Consider the following 25,797-nt stretch of genomic DNA (forward strand, 5'->3'; position numbering starts at 1 on the left):
TATCCTGTCTGCCGACAGAGGCCAATGCCAGGTGCCCCAGAGGGAATGAACTGAACAGGTCATCATCAAGTGATCCATTCTTTGTTGCCCTTCCCAGGGACACCATCGCTTCCCCTCCTCGCTAATAGCCATAGATGGACCTGTCCTCCATGAACTTCTCTACTTCTGTTTTGAACCCTGTTATAGTCTTGGCCTTCACAACATCCTCTTACAAGGAGTTCCACAGGTTGTCTGTGCGTTGTGTGAAAAAATACTTCCTTTTGTTTGTTTTAAACCTGCTGCCTATTAATTTCATTTGGTGACCCCTGGTTCTTGTGTTGTGAGAAGGAGTAAATGACACTTCCTTATTTACTTTCTCCACACCAGTCATGATTTTATAGACCTCTATCATATCCCCACTTAATTTTTTTTTCCAAGCTGAAAAATCCCAGTCTTATTAATCTCTCCTCATATGGCAGATGTTCCATACCCCTAATAATTTTTGTTGCCCCTTTCTGAACTTCTTCCAATTCCAACATATCTTTTTTTGAGATGGGGCGACCACATCTGCACCCAGTATTCAAGATGTGGGCATACCATGGATTTATACAGAGGCAATACGATATTTTCTGTCTTATTATCTATCCCTTTCTTAATGATACCCAACATTCTGTTCGCTTTTTTGACTGCCGCTGCACATTGAGTGGATGTTTTCAGAGAACTATCCGCAGTGACTCTAAGATCTCTTTCTTGAGTGGTAACAGCTAGTTTAGACCCCATCATTCTATATGTGCAGTTGGGATTATGTTTTCCAATGGGCATTACTTTGCATTTATCAACATTGAATTTCATCTGCCATTTTGTTGCCCAGTCACCCAGTTTTGTAAGATCCTTTTGTAGCTCTTCGCAGTCTGCCTGGGACTTAACTATTTTGAGTAGTTTTGTATCATCTGCAAATTTTGCCACCTCACTGTTTACCCCTTTTTACAGATCATTTATGAATATATTGAAAAGGACTGGGCCCACTACAGACCCCTGGAGGACACCACTATTTACCTCTCTCCATTCTGAAAACCGACCATTTATTCCTACCCTATTGTTTCCTATCTTTTAACCAGTTACCAGTCCATGAGAGGACCTTCCCTCTTATCCCATGACTGCTTATTTTGCTTAAGAATCTTTTAATCAGATTAATATTTGAATCAGATATTAATCTCACTCTTTGACTGGAATTGTGCTTATTTTGCCTGTTGAAAATATTATTGTTTTGTTTGACACCACCTGTCCCCAACCCATTCTCCTACTCCAAAAAAAATTTGCGCAATCTGCAGCTTTTAATGTATAGATATCGGGGAAACTCAGACTTTGTGTTGGAAGTCTTCTCCTACAGCATTTGACTCTACTTCCTTTTTTTAATTGCAATTCCATTTCAAAACAGAACATGAAAAGACAGTATGCTGGCCTTACTATGCAGATCTCTTGTATAATTGTTCAAGAACACGGACTGGGTTGTGAACTGTCCCTTCCTCGACTAACCTCAATGAACAACCCCATCCAAGAGACTGATGGGGAAAAGTGTACTCTCTGAATGTTGGTGGTTCCTGTGTAGATACTCCAAATTTCACGGGGGTGGATTAAGAATTGAATGGCAGCCTTCGCTGCTCTAGCCCAGGAGAGCTAGGCATGGTTCCCTCTGGAGATTGCCAAAACAGCTGACCAGTTTACTAGTTGCTCTAGGAAAATGAAGCCCCAAACTCCATCTTTCCAGGCCTATGTGTACTGTGTACATTGCTGCCTGTGGCTCAGGACCAGAGGGAAAAAACTGAGTCATTCAGTGTTTCTTCCACAGAGCTGGTGGTTTTGTGTTTACACAAATTGGGATCCTGAATAAACCTTGCAAGCAAATTATTACTTTGTTTTTGTTCTAAAGATCAGCAGCACCACCTCAGTGTGGGATTTGAACCTCACTCCCCTGACATCAGCAGAGTGTTATTTCCACACCTTGAACCGCAGACCTCTGTTTGCATCATTCAGTGTGTCCTGATCACTGAACTGTTAGTGTTGTCAGATTCAACCCAGGAGACAGACCCAACCACCTGGGTTTGGCCTGAAATCATTAATTCTGTGTTAGCATCAGCAAGTGATCTCTAGGGCTTCTGCTGAAAACTTGGGGACTCCTGGATCAGAACCTGGGTGGGGAGGCATATTGGAAAACTACCCTTGAAAGGATGGGGGTGGCGAATCTTTAGTAAATGGAATCTAATTAAGGAGTTAAATGTGTGTCTTGCAGTTGGCTTCTCCTTGTACTTGACTAGGAGAGTTGGCCTGGTAACAGCTCTGCTTTAGACAGCCCTTTCATTAGACATCAAGAGGCAACCTCTTCTTTTTCTGCAGTCTGTTGGGAGGGTCTGTTTGTTCTGGTCAGCCATGGAGAGTATCGTTCAAACTAGCTCAAATCCCAGGTTAGTTATACAGAACAGCAGGCCTTTCAAATTATTCTTTTTTCATTTCAACCCTATTTCATAAGCTGATGCAGAGCCACATGCTTCAATAAAGGGTGTATAGCAATGGGTGCCAGCCTGAGCAGCTGTGCTGAGTATGAGGAGAACTTAGGGCATTTCACAGCTTACTGCTATATTTAGGTTTCAGAGTAACAGCCGTGTTAGTCCGTATTTGCAAAAAGAAAAGGAGTACTTGTGGCAACTTAGAGACTAACCAATTTATTTGAGCATGAGCTTTCGTGAGCTACAGCTCACTTCATCGGATGCATACCGTGGAAACTGCAGTAGACATTATATACACACAGAGACCATGAAACAATACCCCCTCCCACCCCACTGTCCTGCTGGTAATAGCTTATCTAAAGTGATCATCAAGTTGGGCCATTTCCAGCACAAATCCAGGTTTTCTCACCCTCCGCCGGCCCCCCCCCCTACAAACTCACTCTCCTGCTGGTAATAGCCCATCCAAAGTGACCACTCTCTTCACAATGTGTATGATAATCAAGGTGGGTCATTTCGAGCACACATCCAGGTTCTCTCACTCCCTCACCCCCCTCCAAAAAACCACACACACAAACTCACTCTCCTGCTGGTAATAGCTTATCAAAAGTGACCACTCTCCCTACAATGTGCATGGTAATCAAGGTGGGCCATTTCCAGCACAAATCCAGGTTTTCTCACCCCCCCACCCCCATACAAACTCACTCTCCTGCTGATAATAGCTTATCTGAAGTGATCATTAAGTTGGGCCATTTCCAGCACAAATCCAGGTTTTCTCACCCTCCGCGCCTCCCCCCCGCGCCCCCACTGCTGGTAATAGCCCATCCAAAGTGACCACTCTCTTCACAATGTGTATGATAATCAAGGTGGGCCATTTCCTGCACAAATCCAGGTTCTCTCACCCCCCTCCAAAAACCACACACACAAACTCAATCTCCTGCTGGTAATAGCTTATCCAAAGTGACCACTCTCCCTACAATGTGCATGATAATCAAGGTGGGCCAATGGCCCAACTTGATGATCATTTTAGATAAGCTTCAGAGTAACAGCTGTGTTAGTCTGTCTTTGCAAAAAGAAAAGGAGTACTTGTGGCATCTTAGAGACTAACCAATTGGTTAGTCTCTAAGGTGCCACAAGTACTCCTTTTCTTTTTTTAGATAAGCTATTACCAGCAGGACAGTGGGGTGGGAGGGGGTATTGTTTCATGGTCTCTGTGTGTATATAATGTCTACTGCAGTTTCCACGGTATGCATCCGATGAAGTGAGCTGTAGCTTACGAAAGCTCATGCTCAAATAAATTGGTTAGTCTCTAAGGTGCCAGAAGTACTCCTTTTCTTTTTGCTATATTTAGATATGTCAAAATGGTGGATGGTGAGCCTCCAAGGGGATCTAAAGAAACTGAAAGATTGGGCAGCACTATGGAAAGTGCATTTTAACTTGGATAAATCCAACATAATGCTCACTGGAGGGGAAGAAAGTTCTATCCTCTTCTGATAGGTTCTGAACTTGCAGGATGCTCTAAGTAGAAAGATCACTGCTGCTGTCCTTAGTTCAGTGGAGAAGATCAGTCCAGTGTGCTGCAGCAATCTAGGGGAACAAGTAGGTGCTCAGGTGTATTTAAAAATAACAAAAGATGGATAAAAGATGTTGCCCCTTTGATATCATTTTCCTTTTGAAGATCTCAAAGTTCTTCTCAAGCACAAATGATGGTATCCCTGCATCTAAAACAGCATCTTAATTTCAAAGACAGCATAAATTGCAAAGGGCAGCACATTGGTTAGAGGTGTATTGGGACTTACGGAGGATGAGACACTGTAGAAGACCTTGGAAAGGGGAAGTGTTGTAGGGGTATTCAGTTCTTAGGAGGTCCTTCCTTTCTTCTGCCCCATAGCATGAAAACAAGGGGATCACTTTCATACTTCATCCGTTTCACAGTAAGTCAAAGGAAAGAAAGTATTTTTACACATTGTATAGTCACTTTGTGAAACTTACTTTCACTGAAGGTCAGTACTCTTGCTTGTATATACAATCATATATTTTAAAAACCCCAAACCATCCCCGGGCTGGCTTTGTGTCTCCTTGTTATCTGACACCTTTTCACAAACACTAAAACTAACTCACTTTAAAAAAAAAAAAGGTGGGAGGAGTGGATGATGATGTGGACACACCATATGCAACTCTTCAAGCTCAACGAAGAAGGGGAATAATCTCTTAGACATCATGGCATCAGTTGATTGCCTGGGGGAAAAATCTTTCCCAATCTCTATGTTAAATACAAAATTATGCTTTTGTCCAGATGTTTTGTAGATGTTTATACTTTCCTCTGAAACATCAGGTACTTGTCCTGGATGCAAGGTATCTGGCTAGCTGAGCCAATGATTTGATGTTTTGGCAAATCCCATGTTTCTTTTGTGATGTGGGCTAGTTACAGGCTTTGTCTGTCTTAGGAGATGGGGTAGCGTGTCTCTTAAAGGCTGTAGTATCTATCCACATAGTATCCCTGTGTAATAAAGTATAGTTGTGACTAGAGGCTCCGATCAAGATTGGGCCCTGTTGTGCATAGAGATAGATGTGGTCTCTGACCTGAAATGCTTATAATAAAAGAAGAGAAGGGGGAGGCTGAGACTAATGTGTATAAAAATTAAGGATTCTTAATACATAAATATCAACTTGCCCTACCTGCCCCTTTGTAGGCATAAATTGTTGACTGACTTCTTGTAGGTGTTATGGAAGAAATAGATCTTTAAAAGTGATTTGAAGGAGGACAGGGTTGTTAGCCTTACAAATCACTTCCGGGAGGGAGTCTATAAATAAGGAATGACGTGGCAGAAAACGCAAAGCTATTTATGGAAGGAACAGACAAGTGTGTGGTCAGTAACTTAATCACCAGGAGATTGGAAGAAAGTTGGGGATAAATATGGAAGGACAGAGTAGTAAAGGGCTTTGGTGGTAAAGAGAAGAAACTTGAATTTGACGTGGTGGACGAGGATTAGGCAGCAGAGGGAATTACAGGAGGAGGATGTGATGTGGTTAGACATGTGAGCAAGGAAGATGACTTTAGAAGCTGTGTTTTGACCAGATTGGAGGGCAGCAATGGTGGCTATGAGGTTCAAGCAGCCAAGACCGGAGATGAAGGCCTGACTGAGAGTTTCAGCTGCCTGGACAGAAGAGGATCAATTCTGGAAATTTGATGGAGGAAGTGTTAGGATTTGGAGACATCCTGGATATGTGGAGTTGAAGAAAATTCCTAGATCCTATGCCTGAGTGACAAGAAGGTTGGTGGTGTCAGTCACTGGGGGAAGTAGATACAGGTTTGGAGTCCATTTTTGGGCACATTAGGTTGTTGGTGAGACATCTGTGTCAGACATGGAATTTGGTGGAAGGACAAGAAGTCTGGAGTGGAAAGGTAGATTTACAAGTAATCATCCATAGCATATGAAGTAGTGTGAACAGATCACCCAGAGAAAGAGAGAAGAGGAGAGGGCCGAGGATGGAGCCCTGTAGGACTCCAATGGAGACTGGGAGATGGGGAAGAGATGAACCTGCCAGAAAAGGTGCTGAAGGAATGATCAGACAGAACCAGGCAAAAGCCAAGGGAGGCAAGAGTTTGAGGAGGATGAGACTGACCATGTGAAGCAGCAGGGGTCAAGAGGATGAGAATGGAATACAGGCTCAGCGATTTAGCCAGGAAGAGATCATTCAGACTTGGTGAGAGCAATTTTGGTCAAATGCTGGGCACAGAAGCCACACTGGAGGGGGAATCTGTGATGCAGTTGCAGGAGAGCAACTTGAGGTAATGGTTGTAGATAGCACATTCAATGAGTTCAGAGGTGAAGGGAGGAAGTTGGATGGTTGCTGCAGACAGGTGGGGTAAAGAGTTCATTTTGCTTTTAAGGATGGGTAAATCCAGCATATGCTTGTATTTAGAGAATAGGTCTGAGTGTGAGGTGGAGTCAGGGAGGCAAGTGAAGAGATGTGGCAGAGAGCAAGTGAGAACCCTGTGTTGGTTATGGAAGGGAAAGAGAGGTATGGGAAAGGGAGGAAGATGTGAGGGTTTTTCTGTCCCCTCTCTATGGCAGCTACATGTTCAGGGTTGTAGTTCTGTCAGTACAACTTGTATAATGTATCTCTCTTTCTCCTCAGGATCCAAACACGACACCCTCAAGCCAGTCAAGGTATAGTACCGTTTATATAGGAATAAAGAGGTCTGAGGGCTGGGGCACTCTGTAGCATTACATATTAATTCTGTGCCTTGTCAATGTACAGAGCAGAAATCCCAGAACCTTAATGCAAAGCTCTTGAGTGCAGCCAGTCCAAGATAAGTAGCCAAATTGCAGCCCAATGAGTTTTATGTGAGTCCACAGTTTCCCCCTTTAATATGCAGGAGCCATCCATGGAGACAAGTCCCAGCATGCAAAGCTCCATCCTGTTCAGAACAGCTAGGCCTCCTAGCGACCTGGAACTTTCAGCCTCTGGTTCACACTTTCATTTTAAATATTACTATGGCTGCAAACTGCTCCACTGTCATGCTAATTTAGGTGAATGTCACAGATTCCTGGCACACTGTTAATGCGTTATATGGATTGGCAAATTTGTGGGAGCTGCTGTTTTTACTGTAGAGTGGCCAGGCTAGTTTTGCTGTAGTCCCAGATAGGGTTGCCAGGTGTCCGGTTTTTGACTGGAACGCCCAGTCAAAAATGGACCCTGGCAGCTCTGGTCAGCGCTGCTGACTAGGCTGCTAAAAGTCTGGTCGGCGTCACAACGGGGCTTAGGCAGGCTCCCTGCGACTCCCGGAAGTGACCAGCATATCCGGCTCCTAGGCACAAGGGCAGCCTCGGGGGCTCCGCACACTGCCCCAAGCACCAGTCCAGAGCTCCCACTGGAGCCAGACATGCTGGCCTAGGAGCTGGACATTCCAGGTGCTTCCAGGAGCCATGGGGAACCCTCACCCCCTCTTGCACCCGCACCCTGAACCCCTAGTTTGTGGCCCCACCCCAGAGCCCACACCTCCAGCTGAAGCCCTCACCTCCTTCCGCACCCCAATACCCTGCCCCAGCCCCATGAAAGTGAGTGAGGGTGGGGGAGAGCAAGCGATGGACGGGGGGGGGAAATAAAGTGAGCAGGGGTGGGGCCTTCGGGCAGGGCAAGGGTGTTAGGTTTTGTGCAGTTACAAAGTTGGCAGCCCTAGTCCAAGAAGTATATAGAATCAGAACAGGTTTCTGGATTTCTATGACTGATGTAGAAGGCCCTCTTCTGTAAGGAGGCCAGTCAGCTTGGCTGGAGGTGAGCTCCTCTCAGTGTCTAAATATGTGGTTTCTCAGAGAATTTCCCAGATCAAACCAGTCCAGATTTGAGCATGTTGGACATTAGGAATAAATTATTAATTTGCTGCTCTTTTCTGTTTTTTTGTGTTGTGTGTTGATTTTTTTCCCCCTCTCTTCTGTAGTTTCTGGTCAACATGGCTAATCCCCATCTTCGGCGCACTGGTCATAGGCTTAATGTACCGATATTACATGTTGGATGGGAAATCCTCTTGATCTGGCCTCGCTGGAACCTTGAGAAGCATGAGAGCACACGCATGCAAGCAAGAGCTCTGGGGTTTTGGTTTTCTTAAACCTTGCATATTTTGTTCTTAGCTTTGAGTCTGTCTAGCAACGGTGGTGTCTGCAGAGCCAAGCTAGTGTTAGAGAGTCTGTCCTGACTCTGGGATCCGCTGCCTTGTCTCACATTCTCCTCAGTGTCTTTGTATGTGTTTTGAGGTAGGGGGTGAGGTGCAGTGTCCTAATATTCCATTATATATCTAGTCTGTTTCCCTGTAATAATTAATCATGGGTAACTTTTAACACCTTTTTGTTAATCCCAACAATGTGGAACAGCTGCTAGCGTGTGAGCCTGTGAAATGCCTCTGTCTTTCATGTGAGCATTGTCAAAGAAACTGCAAGCTGTCTACGATCCCCTCCAGCAAGCGTTCTGTGACTGAGCAGAACAGCTTTCCCAGTGCACCCAGGCAACAGTAACAGGAGCAGCAGGAAATTGCTAGCTCTTGTTGTCTCTTCATATATGTGGCTGTGTTTAAATGGTTAAGCAAATATATATTTTAAAAATGATCCATTTCACTTTCTAATATTTATGTCTGTCCTGTAAAATGAGAGCTCACAGCTGTTGTACTTGGGACCCTACCTCCATAGTGACTGATAGCTGGCTTCTTGGAACAGGTCTCTTCTCTCTCTACCCGAGCTCTGTAGACGGGGTAAAACACATTCCTGTTTAAACATGAGGGTGGACTGGACACCTCCCTCGTACAGCCTGGGTTCCTGGGGAGGGCTAGCGGGAAGAGTAGCAGTTAGAACTCCCTGCTTGGGATTGGTGTATGATGTTCTGGTTTTCTGTTGGGACTGGAGTGTGGGTGTTCCCTGTTTTCCTGAGACTATTCCAGAAGCTACCCTTCTGCTGCCAGCCCCAAACAGGGAAGAAAGGCAGCACAAACCATGCTTTATGCATCATAAAGCATGATCTTTCTTATCTCTTCCAGTAGTGTAGTCCTGTGACTCTACAATCTGTGCTAACTGCAGTGCGGAATACAACACAACACCAGATAGAAAAGAGGAATTCTGGTTCTTATCATCCCTCTGTGATTCTGTTGTTTCTAACTTGCTCTGAGACTCTTTCCCAATTGGGTTTCAGAGTAACAGCTGTGTTAGTCTGTATTCGCAAAAAGAAAAGGAGGACTTGTGGCACCTTAGAGACTAACCAATTTATTTGAGCATAAGCTTTTGTGAGCTAGATGCATCCGATGAAGTGAGCTGTAGCTCACGAAAGCTTATGCTCAAATAAATTGGTTAGTCTCTAAGGTGCCACAAGTCCTCCTTTTCTTTTTCCCAATTGGGGGCATCTTAGCAATGAGGAGAGCACCGTAGCAGAGCTTGTCACTGGATAGTAGATAAGGAATGCCCTCCTTTCTTTATTGCTTCTCTTTTTACTACATCCCTCTGTCCTGTATATGAGAACACTCTCTGGAAGGGGGTGTGTTGTTTTAGCTGCTTGTTATTCCCGACTCCAGGCAGCCAGTGTGCTCCCCGAAGTTACTGTTTAGTTGTCTTTGAACTCTGGGAATTGCAAGCTAGGTTTTTTCAATATAAAAGGCCGTGAAGTCTCCCTTGATGGGAAAGAATGACTGTTGAAATGGCCTTAACTCCCCTCCAACATGCGGCATCCTGTCGCTCCCACCACATCACCCATGTGGCTTAGCACTAATTAGCAGGCTTTTGGGGCTGCTGCCTCGGAGTCCTCTTCCATATCGGGATTCCTTAGAACAGAATTATCAAAAGGCCCCTCTCTTTGGTGCAGGACTCCCTTCCCCTGCTCTGGATTATGTTCTGTCTTCTACTGTGAACTGCGGGAGGTAGAAAGCTGCCGTCCGTAGTGTGGGGAACCCTGGGGTTACTGTGTGGTGCTGAGAATTCCTAACACTGCTTTTAGTCATTCCATCCATTACAAGCTGTCCTTGGTCTGCTGCTACAAGGGAAGGGACTGAACCCAAGGTTAACTTTAACAGTTTATCAGCCTGATTACTGTGTGTGTGTTTTAGGTCCAATTGTAAGAGGGGCATAAATTTGAGCCAAGCAAAATCCATTGGGAAAGATCCTGCAAATATCTGTGCTTTTTAAAATATTTTAAAAGGATATATGGGATGACCTGGCTAATTATAGACCTGTAAGCCTGACATCAATCCTAGGCAAAAAAATGGAACGTCTGATACAGGACTTCATTAATAAAGAATTTAATCCATTGTGAGTTAAGCATATGTACAATCTATTTCATCCTTATGAGAGAACTAAATATCCATCATATAGAAATCCCTGCCCTCCCCCTCCCCCAGCACTACATTTATTGTCTTAGGCAGTGAGAGCCATGTTTTAATATCTGTGGAAACTGTCACATTTCAGCCAGTAGTGTCCACTGTGGGCTCTTGCTTGTCTATTTCCACTGATGATAGACTGTGGTGCAGTCCACAGTTTGAAATCAGTCAGCAAATATCTGGGGTGCAGACAGTTGGGGAAGCATAGTGCTCTGTAAGAGAGCTGTGAATCTGGCCTCGATTTCTTCCAGACAAAGGGGATACTTTTGTGAGTGACTTGTTTACTTCTTAACAGCAGTAGGGGCTTGTTTTCAAGTCTGTATTGCTATTTTACTGAGTTTAGTTTTCACAAGGAGGAAGACCTAGTTGGCATCTAATAATATCTGCCTCTGGGTTTCCTCTAGTAGGATCATATTATATATGTATTTGAAAGGAGAGCTAAAACAGTTGTTTGGTCTAATTGAGTGCAGTGAATGTGTTTGACAGACACTTGCACTGATTCCTGGAGCAGTAATTTGCCTCTAATACTGTAAAATGGCAGCACATAGTTGCATCTGATTCCTGGGGTAAGGATGGCATGTTCAATTACCTCCTGCTGCTGGAGAGCTGGCCACGAACACAATTGGAAGTTTGTTGACTGTGCTGTAGGACCAAAAATTCATCAGATGAGCAGCCATGATAGGCAGGTTGGATTGTCTAGGACTGAAATAGGATGGTGCTACTTGTCCAGATGGAAGCACACCTGCAGAACTGAGCTAGGCGCATACCTAGCTGGTGCCAGCATTGACGTGACTGACCATGCAATCAGTCCATAAGTTTCCCAAGCTTGTACACTTCCTTTAATTATTTTTTTTAAAAAGTAATGGGTTCATCCAGTTTTTTTCATTCCTTTTTCCTTAAAAGTCATGTGGATTATAGCTTTAACCCTGAGTTTTACCAACTAAAACCAGCTTTAAAACTTGAATGAACAAAGAAACATTAACAATAGCTTGTTTACCTCTTTCATTTCAGGATTTTTTAAAAACAAAAATATTTTGTCTTTATACCCAGTTTCTCTCAGAGCAAGTTTACCAGACCTGCTACATGATAAAGGTTTGGTCTCCGCTTTCATCCATGGAATAAAGATATTTCAGTGAAAATAAAGCTGGGTGTGTAGGGTCTGTTCCCTTCAGGTGTTTTGGAAAAGGATTCTACTAAACTACTGTATACATGACCAGAGGCAGCTTTAAAATTATTAATGTAACTAAATTTAAACTGGCCTCCAGAGTGCCAGAGTATTTGGACTGCTATTGGTTTTTGACTCTTCAGGAACCTAAATTCCTTGACATATGAATGCAAGTGTAACACTGGCTTTGTGGATGCTAGGAAGACCAGGGAGCCAGATTTGAGTCTGTTTTCATTTCTGTTGAAATTACCTGATAAAGGAAACAAATTGCAAGGGAACAAGGTACAGGTCTGTCTGTAAAGCCAAGGTTCAGATCTGGTTGTCTTGGAAACTGATCTAAGTAAATTGCTGATTGTGATGGGAAGAATTTAGGAAGCTGCCTGGTTCTGAAACTATAACGATTTGTACAATGCAAATTTGTATCTGGATATTGTCTGTCCAGTGAAACACTGGATTATATAGTTTTTAAAAATAAGCATCTGTACAGCTAATGAGTGCATAGTTCTGTATTGAACTGATTTCCTTCAATTGTTATACTAAAACTGGAAAATTTTGTGGCGGATTGAGTCTCTGCTTATTTTTCTGTGTCCTGACAGAAGGCAGATCATTCTCACATTTTTCAAACTCAAGGTCTCACATTGACTGCATCTGTTCAGACGAAGGACTAGACTACAGCAGCAGCATTTGTGATTTCCCATCCACACAGATTGCACCAGTTCACCTGAAAGCCTAAGCCAAAGATTTTGTTTCTTGCAAAACACTCAGAAAAGCTGTAGCCTCTGGACAAAACATGGTGCAGGCAGAGTTCAGTGTTTTCTTGCATAATATAATTAATGCCACAATGACCTACATTAAAAAAGTTATTAAACATTGTAATAAAATAATGTATCCATGCACGAAAAGACTTTGTGAGGTGCACAGGTACCACAATAGTGGGTTAACTCAGTCTCCTAGAGAGAGAATTCTTGCTGAAAATGGTGCCCGGTTTCTTTGGAACCATGATCTCTTTCTCTGTTGCAACTACAAATTTGTAATTAGGATCTAAATGGTTGTCTGAGATAGTTATGCTGTTAACCACGATCTCACCTTCCCACTTCTCAGAGTTGCTCCTTTCTGGGATGTATGTTGATTCCACATAGTAATAGCAGCTCTTAGGGTTTCCTTTATACATTCTCATTCTAAGCTACACTGGAAGAATCTGAACCATTTTTTGATTGTAATAGCAGAACTGTAAAGAGGTTGGATACCTATTCATTTATTTTGTCTAATTCTACTAAACTTCAGTTGGTTTGTTCAGGAAGTGAAATGTTCAAGGATCAAATCAGTTATTCAGACAAACCTGAGAGATGTCCTATAGGGGACGTTCTTAACTCCTACTAATATGAAACTAAGTACAGCCTCTTGTCTTCTATAATTGGACCTTTGTGTACTCCAGTAGCAAATGGAGCTCCCAGCAGGGCTCCTGCTGTGCTAGTGGTATACAAACAAAGCTGGGACAGGGATTGTCCCAAAGACCTCATCATCCGAGGCTTTGTCCGCATTGCAAAAGTATGGTGATTTTTTTTACAGTGAGATAACACATGCTAAGTATCTCGCTGTTAAATCCTAGCGGAGAGAAGTCACCATCGTTTTTACTGTGAGGTAGCTAGGTGAGGCCTACCATAGGCACGGGTATAGTGTTGACTTTTCCTAGCTACCTCACAGTAAAACTGTAGTACCTGTCTCTACTAGGATTTTACAGTGGCATAGTTAGCATGTGTTAATTATCCCCTAATTAAACATGTGTTTTTTGGCAGTGAAGAAAAGCTTCAGATAGATGGGGGAGAGGGAGCCATGAAATGTATGCAATTATACACTTGTACTATTTTTGGTAATTACATATATGAATAACACCTGCTTTCTCCAACTGCTAATTAGTCCAGCTCTTACAATTGGGCTGATTTCTTGTAGTTTGTTGTGATTGTTGCAGTAAATGTGCATTAGGGTTGCTCCCAAAGGCCCCACTGTGCTAGGTACAAACACACAAAAGAGAATCCCTATTGTGAAGGGTTTAGGTTTAAGGAGGAGAAGGAAGTAGCTGCGCAGCAGGGAGAGGGTACCCCAGAATAAGTGCAGCTGGGAAGAAAGTGAAAAGACTGAGGAAAGAGCTGACAAGCATGGGGCTGTACTGATGCTAGCTGAGTAAAGGGGGCAGGGGAAACCCAGTAAGACAAAAGTGAGCAACCCCTAGAAGTGGGCCTTTCTAGTCTGCCCCTAAATGCTGGACAAAACCTATTTAGTGAAATAAGTGTTCCTAGGCAAGCTTTAAATTCACGATACAGAGGCAGCATTGTTGATTAACTCAATCTAATATAAAATATAAAGACGAGGCAGATTTTCTGTAACAGACAAACATGAACTGAACTTTCTCTGCCCAAATACAAGGAATAGGGGAAGCAAGCAGATCAAACTAGAAGTGTGACTGAGAGATGGGGATTGTGACCTAGTGAACATAACCGAATCATTCCACCATGTTTTTCATGCCTATGCTGCAGAAGGCTACAGTCTCACAACTGGAATAAACAAGCTATATATGAAAATGATTAGTTTTTGCAGTGATTTGAAAAAATGGAAAGTGCTACTAAATTAAAATGCAAAGAGGGTACAGTAGAGGAACTATTCAGTGATTCAACAAAATTACCAAGCTACTATTTAAAGAGTGAGTATGTTTGTGAGACTCTTAACTTAAGAAGAGAAGATATGGAAAATAGGTGGAAGACATTAAAGGGGACATCTGCATGAGAGAAAATGGGGTCGGCGTGGGGAATCACCTGGCCTTAACTTGGGCTGAAGTCAGAAGTTCCTGTACTTGCAGGATGATTTAAGACAGCTGTTGGGGATAACATGCAGCCAAACAGGTATTGTGAAAGAGGTTCCTGAATTATGAGAAGACAGCTGTGTGATCCAGAAAGCAGAGAATCCAGTCAGAGCAGAAGACATCCTAGGTCTGCTTTTTACTGGAAGAAAAAGTTATTAAGAGTAAGAGGGATGCTTATAAGTTATTTCCTTGGTAGACAGTATGTTGCTCTGCATTTGGTTAGTGTTTTTTGGATCACGGTCCTAGTGAACAGTGTAGTGAAGACTAAAGTAAATGGGAGTCTTTGAATGGACTGAAATAGGTTATAAATCAGGACCCCAAAGCCTGAAAATAAGTGTTGACATTTGCTGTAAGAGCCTCTTACCCCTACAGCAACTGAAGTACACTGAAGTTATGATTTGCCCAAGAGCAGCAAGTCAGTCCAGCGCTGATAAAAACAGAACCCAGAAGAATCTGATCTAACCACTCCAACTACGTTCTGCAGACCAGGCAGTAAGCTACACCAGTAGCTCTCAACCTTTCCAGACGATTGTACCCCTTTCAGCAGTCTGATTTATATTGTGTAGCCCCAACTTTCACCTCACTTAAAAATTACTTGCTTACAAAATCAGACATAAAAATACAAAAGTGTTACAGCACACTAGTATGGAAAAATTGCTGACCTTCTCATTCTTACCATATAATTATAAAATAGATCAACTGGAATATTAATACTTACATTTCAGTGTATAGTATATAGAGCAGTATAAACAAGTCATTGTCATTTAGTTTGTACTGACTTTGCTAATGCTTTTTATGTAGTCTGTTGTATAACTGGGCAAATATCTAGATGAGTTAATGTACCCCCTGAAAGATCTCTGCGTACCCCAAGGAATTTGCTTACTCTTGGTTGTGATCCACTGAGCTACACTGTATTGGTCAACTAGAAGAATGCTGGGATACATTTCAAATAGAAGGAGGGGAGACAGTTTTTCACCATAAGAGGTACACAATACACAACAGCCAAGGCTATCTGTAGTCCTAAGTGCATTATGGCTGCTCCATCTATCTAAATCACCCCTGCATTGTCCTTTTAAGAATGATCTAATCTAAATCCCAATTGTATTCTCTGCTGCTCAGTAAATACATTAATTTTATATTCATTCTCCTCTGCTGTTTTTATGTTAAATGCTAAATAGTGCCCTGCAGCAAGTGCCAACTGGAAGCGCAAATAATTTTAAAACTAAGTTTTAAGTTGCTATGCAATCTCTCTTTCCAGTTCAACATACTGCAGCATCAAGCTATTCTGGCCAGAATCCCTAATGCCATTATTTTGACTCCATTCTGACTCCATTGCATTTTTCACATATGCAGCCTGTGCCTGTCCTGCTTTCCATATCTCTTGGAGGCAGCATCGTCCCTTCTATTGATTTAAAATATATCTAGCATTAATATCTGCTTGCAGCAATTTCCAAACTGCACTCCAGGCAGCTCTTGGTGCTGGTCTGGGGATATCCTGTTGGTCACATGGTATCGACTCTCCTGGTTTCCAACTGAAATAGAATAGGTGCAAGGGGAAGAGAAAGCAAAAGCAAAATGTGGTTCATTTTATCCAAAGAGGACAAAACCCTCATGGCATTAAAGTCAGCTTAAAATACTGCTGAAGCTTCCACAAGGATGTTACTCATTTGTGAAGGGGAGCTGTTTTCCATGAGACACTTTATTGAGATGTGGTTCACACTATGGTGATAGTGCCTTATTAAATAACCTCCACTTAGAGCACCGCAGATGGTTTTTGTTAGATCTCTGGCTAAGCAGTATTAAACTGGTCAGTGCTTGTCTGGAAGATCATCAGGAAAACTCCTGTTGGTGCAGTAAGTAGCCTTAGCGATTCCAATAGCGGGAGGAAAGTTCTTCCTTCAGTTATGATACAGGAAAATTCTTCTAGATGAGACTTGAAACTGAGATCCAGCCCCTGCCCTCCCGCCCCCGTGACCTTCAGAGATCCCACAGCAATTTCTTGCAAGAGTGGGATTGTTGGTCTTAAAGCCAAATCCACTCCCTCCAGCTACATAGGTGCTTCTCCCAACAAATTCAATGGGAGCTACATCCATGTAATTTGGGTTGGAGAACGGGAACTGAGGCCCTCGATGTCCAGGCCAAATTTCAACTTTGTTAATGAAATTCCCTCTCTGCTGTGGCTGGACGTGATATTCTTCATTTCCCACAACTAAATGGCTGATATATTCCAGACTGGAAGTGGCTGCATTTCAAGGGGTGAGGGAAGTTGTGGTGATGCATACACTGTATTCTAAGCCTGTAATTTTGTAAAGCATTTGGAGGGATACAAAAGATCCTATATAAATCAATAAATTCAATCCAACCTTCTTTACATGGTGTGCTAATGCTGTCTTTCCCTTTCACAGGGGAATATTTCACTCTAATTCTCCCAGCAGGGGGTACTGTAGGGAATGGTGCAGAGTGCTGGGAGTATACGACCACCAGCTGTGAAGTAAGCTCATAATTCCGAGTCTGCCTCTATTAGTAGGCACTGGTGCAGTGAGTGGGATAGGAAGCACTGGCACACAGCTAGTCCAGTAGCTGGGGGGAAGATCAGTGCTTATCAGCTCCCACTAACAGCTGCAATAAGCAGAGCAGCAATAAATACCTCTACCCTGGCAGAACAGACAGCCTCTCTCCCAGTGCAGCTCTGCTGCTGAAGATAGTGGGCTTTTTTCTCTAGCTGACAGATGGTGATACTGAGGCTTTTCTGGCACCAACAGTGTTTTGTAAGGAGTTAATTTTTAGAGAGGATAAGAGGCAGAAGGGCCACATGTTTAACTTGGAACAGCTACAGCTCTGACTTGCCAGTCAGGTTCATACAGCTGAACACAGGAAATCTCTTGAATCAGCCACTGATGCTAGCAGTTATCCCTAGTGTGAAGAGAGGAGCTTCACAAGGATTGTTCAGCTGTGACCGTTTGGACTACATACTGGGCTGACTCATGGAAAAGAAGATTGTGGCAAACAGTTAAAGATTCTACCCAGGAACAATCTCAGTAGCATTTAGGCTGTGACAGCCCCAAAGGAATTTCCCTGCTGAGCTTGTTCTGCGGTGAATTGACAGCTCTGGCTGAATTGTGAACTCTGGCATGCTGGAGCCAAACTGCCACCAAGCAGAGTGGAAGCCTGGAGAGTCTCACAGCTCCCTATGGCAGAACCTGGCTGACTCATTGGAAGTGATGCGTTCACTCTTGGGGGACGAGAGGGTCCTTTGTGCAGCTTCACGGCCTGTTTATCCATGGAATTTTCTCTCCAGAGGAACCCACACACCTGCCATTCCTGTTGGAGGTAAGTGACCAGGACCGCTAACGTCTACATACCTGATCAGAGAGCTAGTAGGACCCAAACACTAGAATAAAAGAATTCAATAGGTGAAAAATCGTTCAAAAGCTTATTTCAGGACGTTGTTATTTAACGACTAGGTGGCTGTATAGGTGTAATGGCTTTATCCCATCCCTGAGAGCCATGTGTGCCTGTGCATGAAGGGCTGGCGAGGCACCAGAGGCTGCGCTACGCTTTTGTGTAGCTATTTTAGAGATCCATAAGAAGGAGTATGCTAAACATCTGTATTGCTTCTAAAGCTGCAAAAAGGAAGCCCTTTTAAAACCCCTCAAGATGTTCTAAGATGAACATCTGAGTCTCTTTTCAAGTTGGCAAATATTGTTAAGAGCTGGATCCAATTTATAAAGAGTGTGAGACCATGATTGAGAAGAAAACAGTTTTTTTTATTTTGGAACGATTAAAAAAAAAATCACTTGACCTTTTCATTACAAGACAGTTATACAGACAAGGGAAGCATCTTGCAAATAATTAAATTCACTAACTCTGGATTTTCTTTGATTAATGAGGGGGCCCTGAAATACTCTTCTAAGATTTGTCACAACCGCTCTTTTCCAGGAGATTTTTAAAAAATAATTATTTCCTCCTTTATAAAAGGAACCCAGCAATTAACAATAGTCAACAATTTTCCCTGAAAGTCTGAATTTACAGAAGAACATGTTTGATCAGAAACTTTTAAATTAATTTAATAAAATGTGCTAAGATTATTTTCTCCAAGTACTTCATAGCCTCAGAAGGTAACATTTCTTGTTTCCTCATTTTACGTACAGTGAAATATGTCTTGAGTGACTTCAGGTATTTGGCAAAAAGTTGCTTACTTCATGGAGGCGGCTTAATAAAAGGGGGGCAGAGGTGTACTCAGCATATTTGTGGATATTTTGGCATAGTCTTTTAAGACGGGGGATGCCTAATAAGGGTAGTCTCCTGTGCAGGTTCTACTGTACTATGTCAAAAGTTAATATCCCCTCATTTCTAATAAAGACAGATTTGGGGTTTTAATCTGATTATCTTGCTTACAAATCTAAACCTCTAATACCCCATAATGCAAATGTGTATAGTAGCTTCACTTAGGGTAGTGCATCTTGAGAAAATTAAGCCATATATTATTTAAATGCAAAGTTTAAAAAAATGTTGGAGCTGTACATTCAAAGAGGAAAAAAAATACCATGGCCAAATTTTTCAAATTTAGGTTCCTAAAATTAGGCACTTGAGTCCATCTTTAGCTTCCTCAGCAGAAGTGGCCACACCCATAGCTCCCTCTGAAACTTATGGAAGCTGCATGAAAATAAAATGGCTTGATTTAGGTGCTAACTTTAAGTACCTGCCTTTCAAAATTCAGGTTTTTATCTGTAAGGGTCATTTGTATATTCGCACAACAAGAGGTTTTGATGAGACTGGAATAAACTAAAGAGATTAAAGGAAACATTAATTGTGACAGATAGTTGTATATAAGGTATAGCTTTAAGAACCCCCAATATTCAATTTTACAACAGCAAAACATACGACTACAGTTAAAAAGCAAACATTCAGACAGGAACAAATTAACAGCTCAGCCAGCTAGTGAATCAGCTATAACAATGCTCCTTCTCAACTTTCTCCAAAAACTCTCTAAAATAAAGGGGGTGTACCTATACCCTCCTTGGTGTATGTATTTTAATTTTAAATGATGGTGAAATTTGGGCCCTTACCTATTGAGGTGGGGTTCCCCTGCAGCTGCATGAAAAAAGAGGTGGTTGCGGGTCTGTCAAATATACTTCAGTATACTTACAGATTTCAAAAACAACACTGCCCTCCTGTGAAGGAGAGACCAGCTGAACATAGTTGAGCAATATCCATCCTGGTGGCAGTAGGGAACACCTATTAAGGCCATAAGGCTAATATGAGGAATAATGCTAAGGGGCTCTGGAGGAAACATTGGCCAGTCCTCAGTTTAGACAAAGGGAGGATCTTTTTGGACCAGATCTCTACACAGTCCCACTTGTGGTGGGATGGACACACATTACCACTGAGCTTTGGTTAGTTTCTGGAAAGCATAGTCCACTGGAGCTACATGCTGCCCTTTAACCAGACAGCTGAGGTTATAAAAGGCTTGTGTTAGGGCCCTTTATATTCTGCGTGACGTACCCACATATGTCCCTCCATCTTATTTTTAAAAATGTAATAACGTTATTAGAGCCTTTCTGTGGGCCCTGCTCAATCACCATGACTATCATTAAGCCTTGGTCTACACTGGGGGGGGGGGGGAGGGATCGATCTAAGTTACGCAACTTCAGCTATGTGAATAACGTAGCTGAAGTCGAAGTACTTAGATTGACTTACCGTGGTGTCTTCACGGCTGCCGCTCCCCCGTCGACTCTGCCTGCGCCTCTTGCGGCGCTGGAGTACAGGAGTCGACGGGAGAGCACTCGGGGGTCGATTTATCACGTCTAGACTAGACGCGATAAATCGATCCCTGCGGGATCGATCGCTGCCCGCCAAGCCAGTGGGTAGTGAAGACATACCCTTAGAAAACTACAGCTCCCTGTAGCCAAAGGAGGTCAGAGTAGGCTCCCAGACCTTCAAAATTACTGTTTTGCTTTAATCGTGTCCCAGATGTCAAAGTGGTTCCAGCATGCTAAATAAAAGGCTTGATTTAGGTGCTAACTTTAAGCACCTGCCTTTCAAAATTCAAGTTTCTATCTGTAAGGATCATTTGTACATTCGCACAACAAGAGGTTTTGATGAGACTGGAATAAACTAAAGAGATTAAAGGAAACATTCATTGTGAGAGATAGTTGTATATAAGGTATAGCTCAGGCTCCTATGCACTACCACAATATATATAATGATCAGCTTGAGAGCCACACTTAATTAGATAGATCAGGTCCATGGCTTCAGTGCCTAGTCTTCATTAGGCACGAGACCACACTGGCTTAGAAGAGAGAGCCTTCCAGTGCCAGAACTTTATCAGTGCAGAAGCAGACATTGTCTTCTAAGGATCCCATTGGTCTGGGTCTTTCCTGAGTACTGAAGAAACCTGGTCCTAAGCAGACACCTACTTCTGTGCTGATGTAACCTCGACAGACCCCGGTCACCTCTGGAGCTTAGTGCATGAGCCTCTACCGCATGAGCTAAAAGCCAGCTGACTGGTAGCTAAGGCTGCAGAGCAGACTCACTTTATCTCTCTCTTTAAGCGGTCTCAGTGTCACTATATGGGACAGAACACCACACCCAGGAGGTGTGTGGGTTACGCTGACACCAGAGATTCCATTGGTACTGAAGAGCTTTGTTGTGTTGGATTAAGCCAGTGCAGCTATCTCCCCACCCCTGCACCTCCCTCAGTACCAGGATCTTCTATAGTCAAGAAGATGCTGGTGCCATGCCATGAGGCTATCAGTGCAAAGACTTTTTGGGTATGTCTACATTGCAATTAAAAACCTACAGATGGCCCATGCCAGCTGACTTGGGCTCACAGGCCTTGGGCTGCGGGAATGTTTAACTACAGTGTAGATGTCTGGGCTCAGGCTGGAGCCCAGATTTGAGGACCCTGTGAGGTGGGAAGGTAACAAAGCTTGAGCTGCAGCCCAAGCTAGAATGTCTACACCACAATAAAACAGCCCTGCAGCTCAACCCTTGCAAGCCTGTGTCACCCCCACCTGTGCGCCCACAAGTGTCTAATTGCAGTGTAGACAAACCATTTGAGACAGCCGTCAAAGTCTCGGCCCTACTGGGTCAGACCAAAGGTTCATTTAGCCCAGTATCCTGTCTTCTGACAGTGGCCAATGCCAGGTGCCCCAGAGGGAATGAACAGAACAGGTCATCATCAAGTGATCTATCCCCTGTCACCCACTCCCAGCTTCTGGCAAACAGAGGTGAGGGACACCATACCTGCCCATCCTGGCTAATAGCCACTGATGGACCTATCCTACATGAACTTATCTAGTTCTTTTTGAACCCTATTACAGTCTTGGCCTTCACAACATCCTCTTACAAGGAGTTCCACAGATTGACTGTGCAATGTGTGGAAAAAATACTTTCTTTTGTTTGTTTTAAACCTGCTGCCTATTAATTTCATTTGGTGACCCCTGGTTCTTGTGTCACCAGGCATAAATGATGCTTCCTTATTTATTTTCTCCACACCAGTCATGATTTTATAGACCTCTATTATATCTCCACTTAGTCATCTCTTTTCCAAGCTGAAAAATCCCAGTCTTATTAATCTCTCCTCATATGGCAGATGTTCCATACCCCTAATCATTTTTGTTGCCCTTTTCTGAACCTCTTTCAATTCCAATATATCTTTTTTTTGAGATGGGGGACCACATCTGCACCCAGTATTCAAGATGTGGGCATACCATGGATTTATACAGAGGCAATACAATATTTTCTGTCTTATTATCTATCCCTTTCTTAATGATTCCCAACATTCTGTTCATTTTTTTGACTGCCGCTGCACACTGAGTGGATGTTTTCAGTGAACTCTCCACAGTGACTCCAAGATCTCTGTCTTGAGTGGTAACAGCTAATTTAGACCCCATCATTCTATATGTATAGTTGGGATTATGTTTTCCAATGTACATTACTTTGCATTTATCAACATTGAATTTCATCTGCCATTTTGTTGCCCAGTCACCCAGTTTTGAGAGATCCTTCTGTAGCTCTTCGCAGTCTGCCTGGGTCTTAACTCTTTTGGGTAGTTTTGTATCATCTGCAAATTTTGCCACCTCACTGTTTACCCCTTTTTCAGGTCATTTATGAATATGTTGAATAGGACTGGCCCAGTACAGACCCCTGGGGGACACCACTTTTTACCTCTCTCCATTCTGAAAACTGACCATTTATTCCTACCCTTTGTTTCCTATCTTTTAACCAGTTAACGATCTAGGAGAGGACCTTCCCTCATATCCCATATGCATTTAGAAGATGCCACAGTGTCTCCCCTGGCTGCCCTCAAAACCTGAAAGAAGTGCTCAGGGTTCCTCTGTTATGGAGTTCTTAGCTCCTTCTATAGGCAGCGGGTATCAGAGGCTGGGGGAGGCTGAGCCTCCCAAAACAGACAGGTGTGGCCCCACCCACACTCCACCCCCAGTCCTCCTCCATCTGCTTCCCGCTCTGCGGGCGGCCATCTTTTCCCTGTGCCATCATGGTCCTAGCTGGGGCTGGGGCTTCACTGCCCAGCCACTGGGTACTCCAGCCCCCCCAGCCCCAGAGCACCCAGTGGCCAGGCAGCGCGGCCCCAGCCCCAGAGCACCCAGTGGCCAGGCAGCGCGGCCCCAGCCTCCGTAGCCCCAGGCTGCGCTGCCTGGCCACTGAGTGCTCTTGGGCTGGGGAGGCTGGGGCCGCGCTGCCTGGCCACTGGGTGCTCTGAGGCTGGGGCTGCGCTGCTTGGCCTCTCGGCGCTTTCGGGCCGGGGGGCTGGGGCCGCACTGCCTGGCCTCCCGGTGCTCTGGGACTGTGGATCTGGGGCCGCATTGCCGGACCTCCCGGTGCTCCGGGGCTGGCCAGTGACGAGGCTGAGATCACACTTCCTGGCTCCTGGCGCTCTGGGGTGAGGGAGAGGGCTGGGACCGTGCTGCCCGGCCTCCAGTCTCTCTGGGGCTGGGGATGCGAGCTTGGGGCAGTGGCCAGTGGCCTTGGTGGGGGAAGGGGTTCTGGGTTGGGCTCGAATGGGTGCGGAAGGGGCGGGGCTGCCTTGGACGGAAAGGACGGGACTGGGGGGCTAGTCTCCCCAAGCCAGTGGGTCACCCACCACCCATTGCTCCTTCCCAGAAGAAAAACATCCCAATTAGTCCACAGACTGTGTGGATGAGCTGTCTGCCCTCATACCATGGTGTCAAGGGCTTCTCCTGCTCTGTCTGCTGTTGATCTCTAGGATCCCAACTTCCTCTCCTTCATATGTGGCCAGTATTCCATTACTGGAACATATAGTCATGCCCTTGCCTGCACCCTCTTCTGATCCAGAGCATTAGATGGCAAAGAGCTTTAGCTGAGATCTCAGTTCCATGGGTTGTCCTGGTCAGCTTTGGAACTTCCTGGGGAAAACTGAGAGGCTTCTTGGGACAGCTTGTATAGCACAGCGGGACATCCCAGGGCTCTTGTTCTCTTTTAGTTGCTGTTGTCTCTTTAGGTATCCCACTTCAGTCTCTCTTCCTATGTAGCCTCACTAGCATGGCAGGGTTTTTCCTCTTACCCTTGGGAGTCTGGAGATTTAACAGATCAGCCATAAGACTCCTCCTCACCTTTCTCTCTCTCGTAAGACAGCTTTGTTATTGTATCTGCTTCCCAGACCAGGAGAAATGTTTGCAGCAGCATCCCCTCTGCTAGCCAGTATTCCTGACTACCTGTCTATTCAAGAAGTGGCACTGTCCATTTATAGACCTCTTCCTGTCAAACAGCAGTGCAAAGTTTCTCTTGTTCTGCTTCAGAGCAGGGATGGACAGACTATCACCCATGTATTTTTGTTGAGAGCAGAGCATAGAGGAACCTTATATATTCTCATTGTTTCCTTTAATCCCACCTGTGGTGAAAAAGATAGAACGCAGACATATTAGTTGTTCCAGTATGGGCCAGATAGTACTGACACATGCTTTTTCTTTGAGTGGCTCTGCATATTCCCACTTGTGGGGCACTTTGCCACCGTGTGGTGCCCAACAGTAGAACCTTCTCCAAGCAGTGCCTGTTGGAGCGCATGTGAGCCCCATCTGACTCTCCCTTTGATGTTTTTGAATGTTCCAAGGGCAAGACGAAGGGGGTGCTTCTCTCTCTACCGTCTTAGTTCCTTTCACCTGCTATGCCAGACAGAAATGAACTAGGCTGGTCCTTCAGATCCGGAGTTTCTCCAGTTATAGTGCCTTGTTATAGCTGTTGTTCTTAGTATAGGTTTTGTGTAAGGTAATTTATGCACAGTAGAATATAGATAGTTTAATATAACTTTCATAAGGCAATTCCATGTGTTATGGTGGAACTGCAGGTGAAGCTGTTGCTGAGCTTTAAGAGAAATGTTTCATTACCAGTTGTCATCCTGGTGTCAGATAAAGGCATGAGGTGCCTTAAGTGCCTGGTAGAAGGACACTTTTTCTATGGGTGTTCTATTTGCCGGACTTTCACTCCCAGATTAAGGAGAGGCAGAACAGACATTGCTGCTGCTCAAGGAATCTCTGGCTGCTAAATCAACCGGTTCTGGAAGATCACTGGATCTGAAAACTAATAGGCCTGATTTGGCTTTGATGGCTTAGAATCAGAGAATATCAGGGTTGGAAGGGACCTCAGGAGGTCATCTAGTCCAACCCCCTGCTCAAAGCAGGACCAATCCCCAATTTTTGCCCCTGATCCCTAAATGGCCCCCTCAAGGATTGAACTCACAACCTTGGGTTTAGCAGGCCAATGCTCAAATCACTGAGCTATCCCTCCCCCCATTTTTTAGCAAGGTTGAGTTCCAAGTCATTGGGTTCTTTATCAGTTCCAGTTTCCAATCCTTTAGCTAAAACTGTCAAGGCTTTGAAGATACCATTGATAGAAAAAGGTCGATGGCCTGCTAAGGTACCTAAATCCATATTGATTCTGACTGTATTGGTTCTGAAGAAGCAGTTGAAAGAGAAGACAGTGACTGTAAGCAATGCCAGATCCTGTACATTAGACTTACTGAATCTGTCCGAGTCTGACTTAGCCTCTATGATTCTGACTTTGAAATCCGGACTTTCCTCAGATTCGAAGAGAATGTTAACAGTCGTGGCTGATGACCACTGTCCTGCACCTAAGGCCAGGTCTACATTCGGAAATTAGATAAGCATAACTGCGTCGCTCAGGGGTGTGAAAAATCCCCAATCCTGAGGGACAGTAAAACTGACCTAACCTCTGACTTCCCAATGACATAGCTACTGCCTCTTGGGGAGGTGAAGCTGCCTCTTAGCTCAGCTGCAGAGTTTTAAGTGTAGACCTGCTCTAAATGTTCCTCAGATCTGTCTGACAAAAATCTGGCAATGAGGAAGAGAGTCTTCCTCAGTTCCACAATTTGCTTCATTGTCACCTGAAAAGAGGAGAAGAGCAGAGGAGATTGTTAGTTTTTTTCCTGACCCTT

At 44.0% G+C, this 25,797-nt stretch overlaps 1 protein-coding gene across 4 annotated transcripts in view; it reads left to right on the forward strand.

The window, feature by feature from the left end:
• Positions 1-8,587, forward strand: part of CYB5B (cytochrome b5 type B) — a 36,478-nt gene extending 27,891 nt beyond the window's left edge. The window contains exons 4-7 of one of the 4 annotated variants that reach the window (XR_012154555.2): positions 4,372-4,414; positions 5,560-5,755; positions 6,624-6,655; positions 7,927-7,978. Coding sequence is in view for 3 of the 4 variants with exons in the window: in XM_073308332.2 (XP_073164433.1) it covers positions 4,372-4,414; positions 6,624-6,655; positions 7,927-8,094 (243 nt within the window). In the remaining variant the exon portion in view is untranslated. The other 3 variants (XM_073308332.2, XM_073308334.2, XM_073308333.2) reach the window with 3 other exon arrangements.
• The last annotated feature ends 17,210 nt before the right edge of the window (positions 8,588-25,797 follow it).

This window comes from Lepidochelys kempii, chromosome 12, assembly GCF_965140285.1.
Source record: "Lepidochelys kempii isolate rLepKem1 chromosome 12, rLepKem1.hap1, whole genome shotgun sequence".
Taxonomy (NCBI): Eukaryota; Metazoa; Chordata; order Testudines; family Cheloniidae; genus Lepidochelys; species Lepidochelys kempii.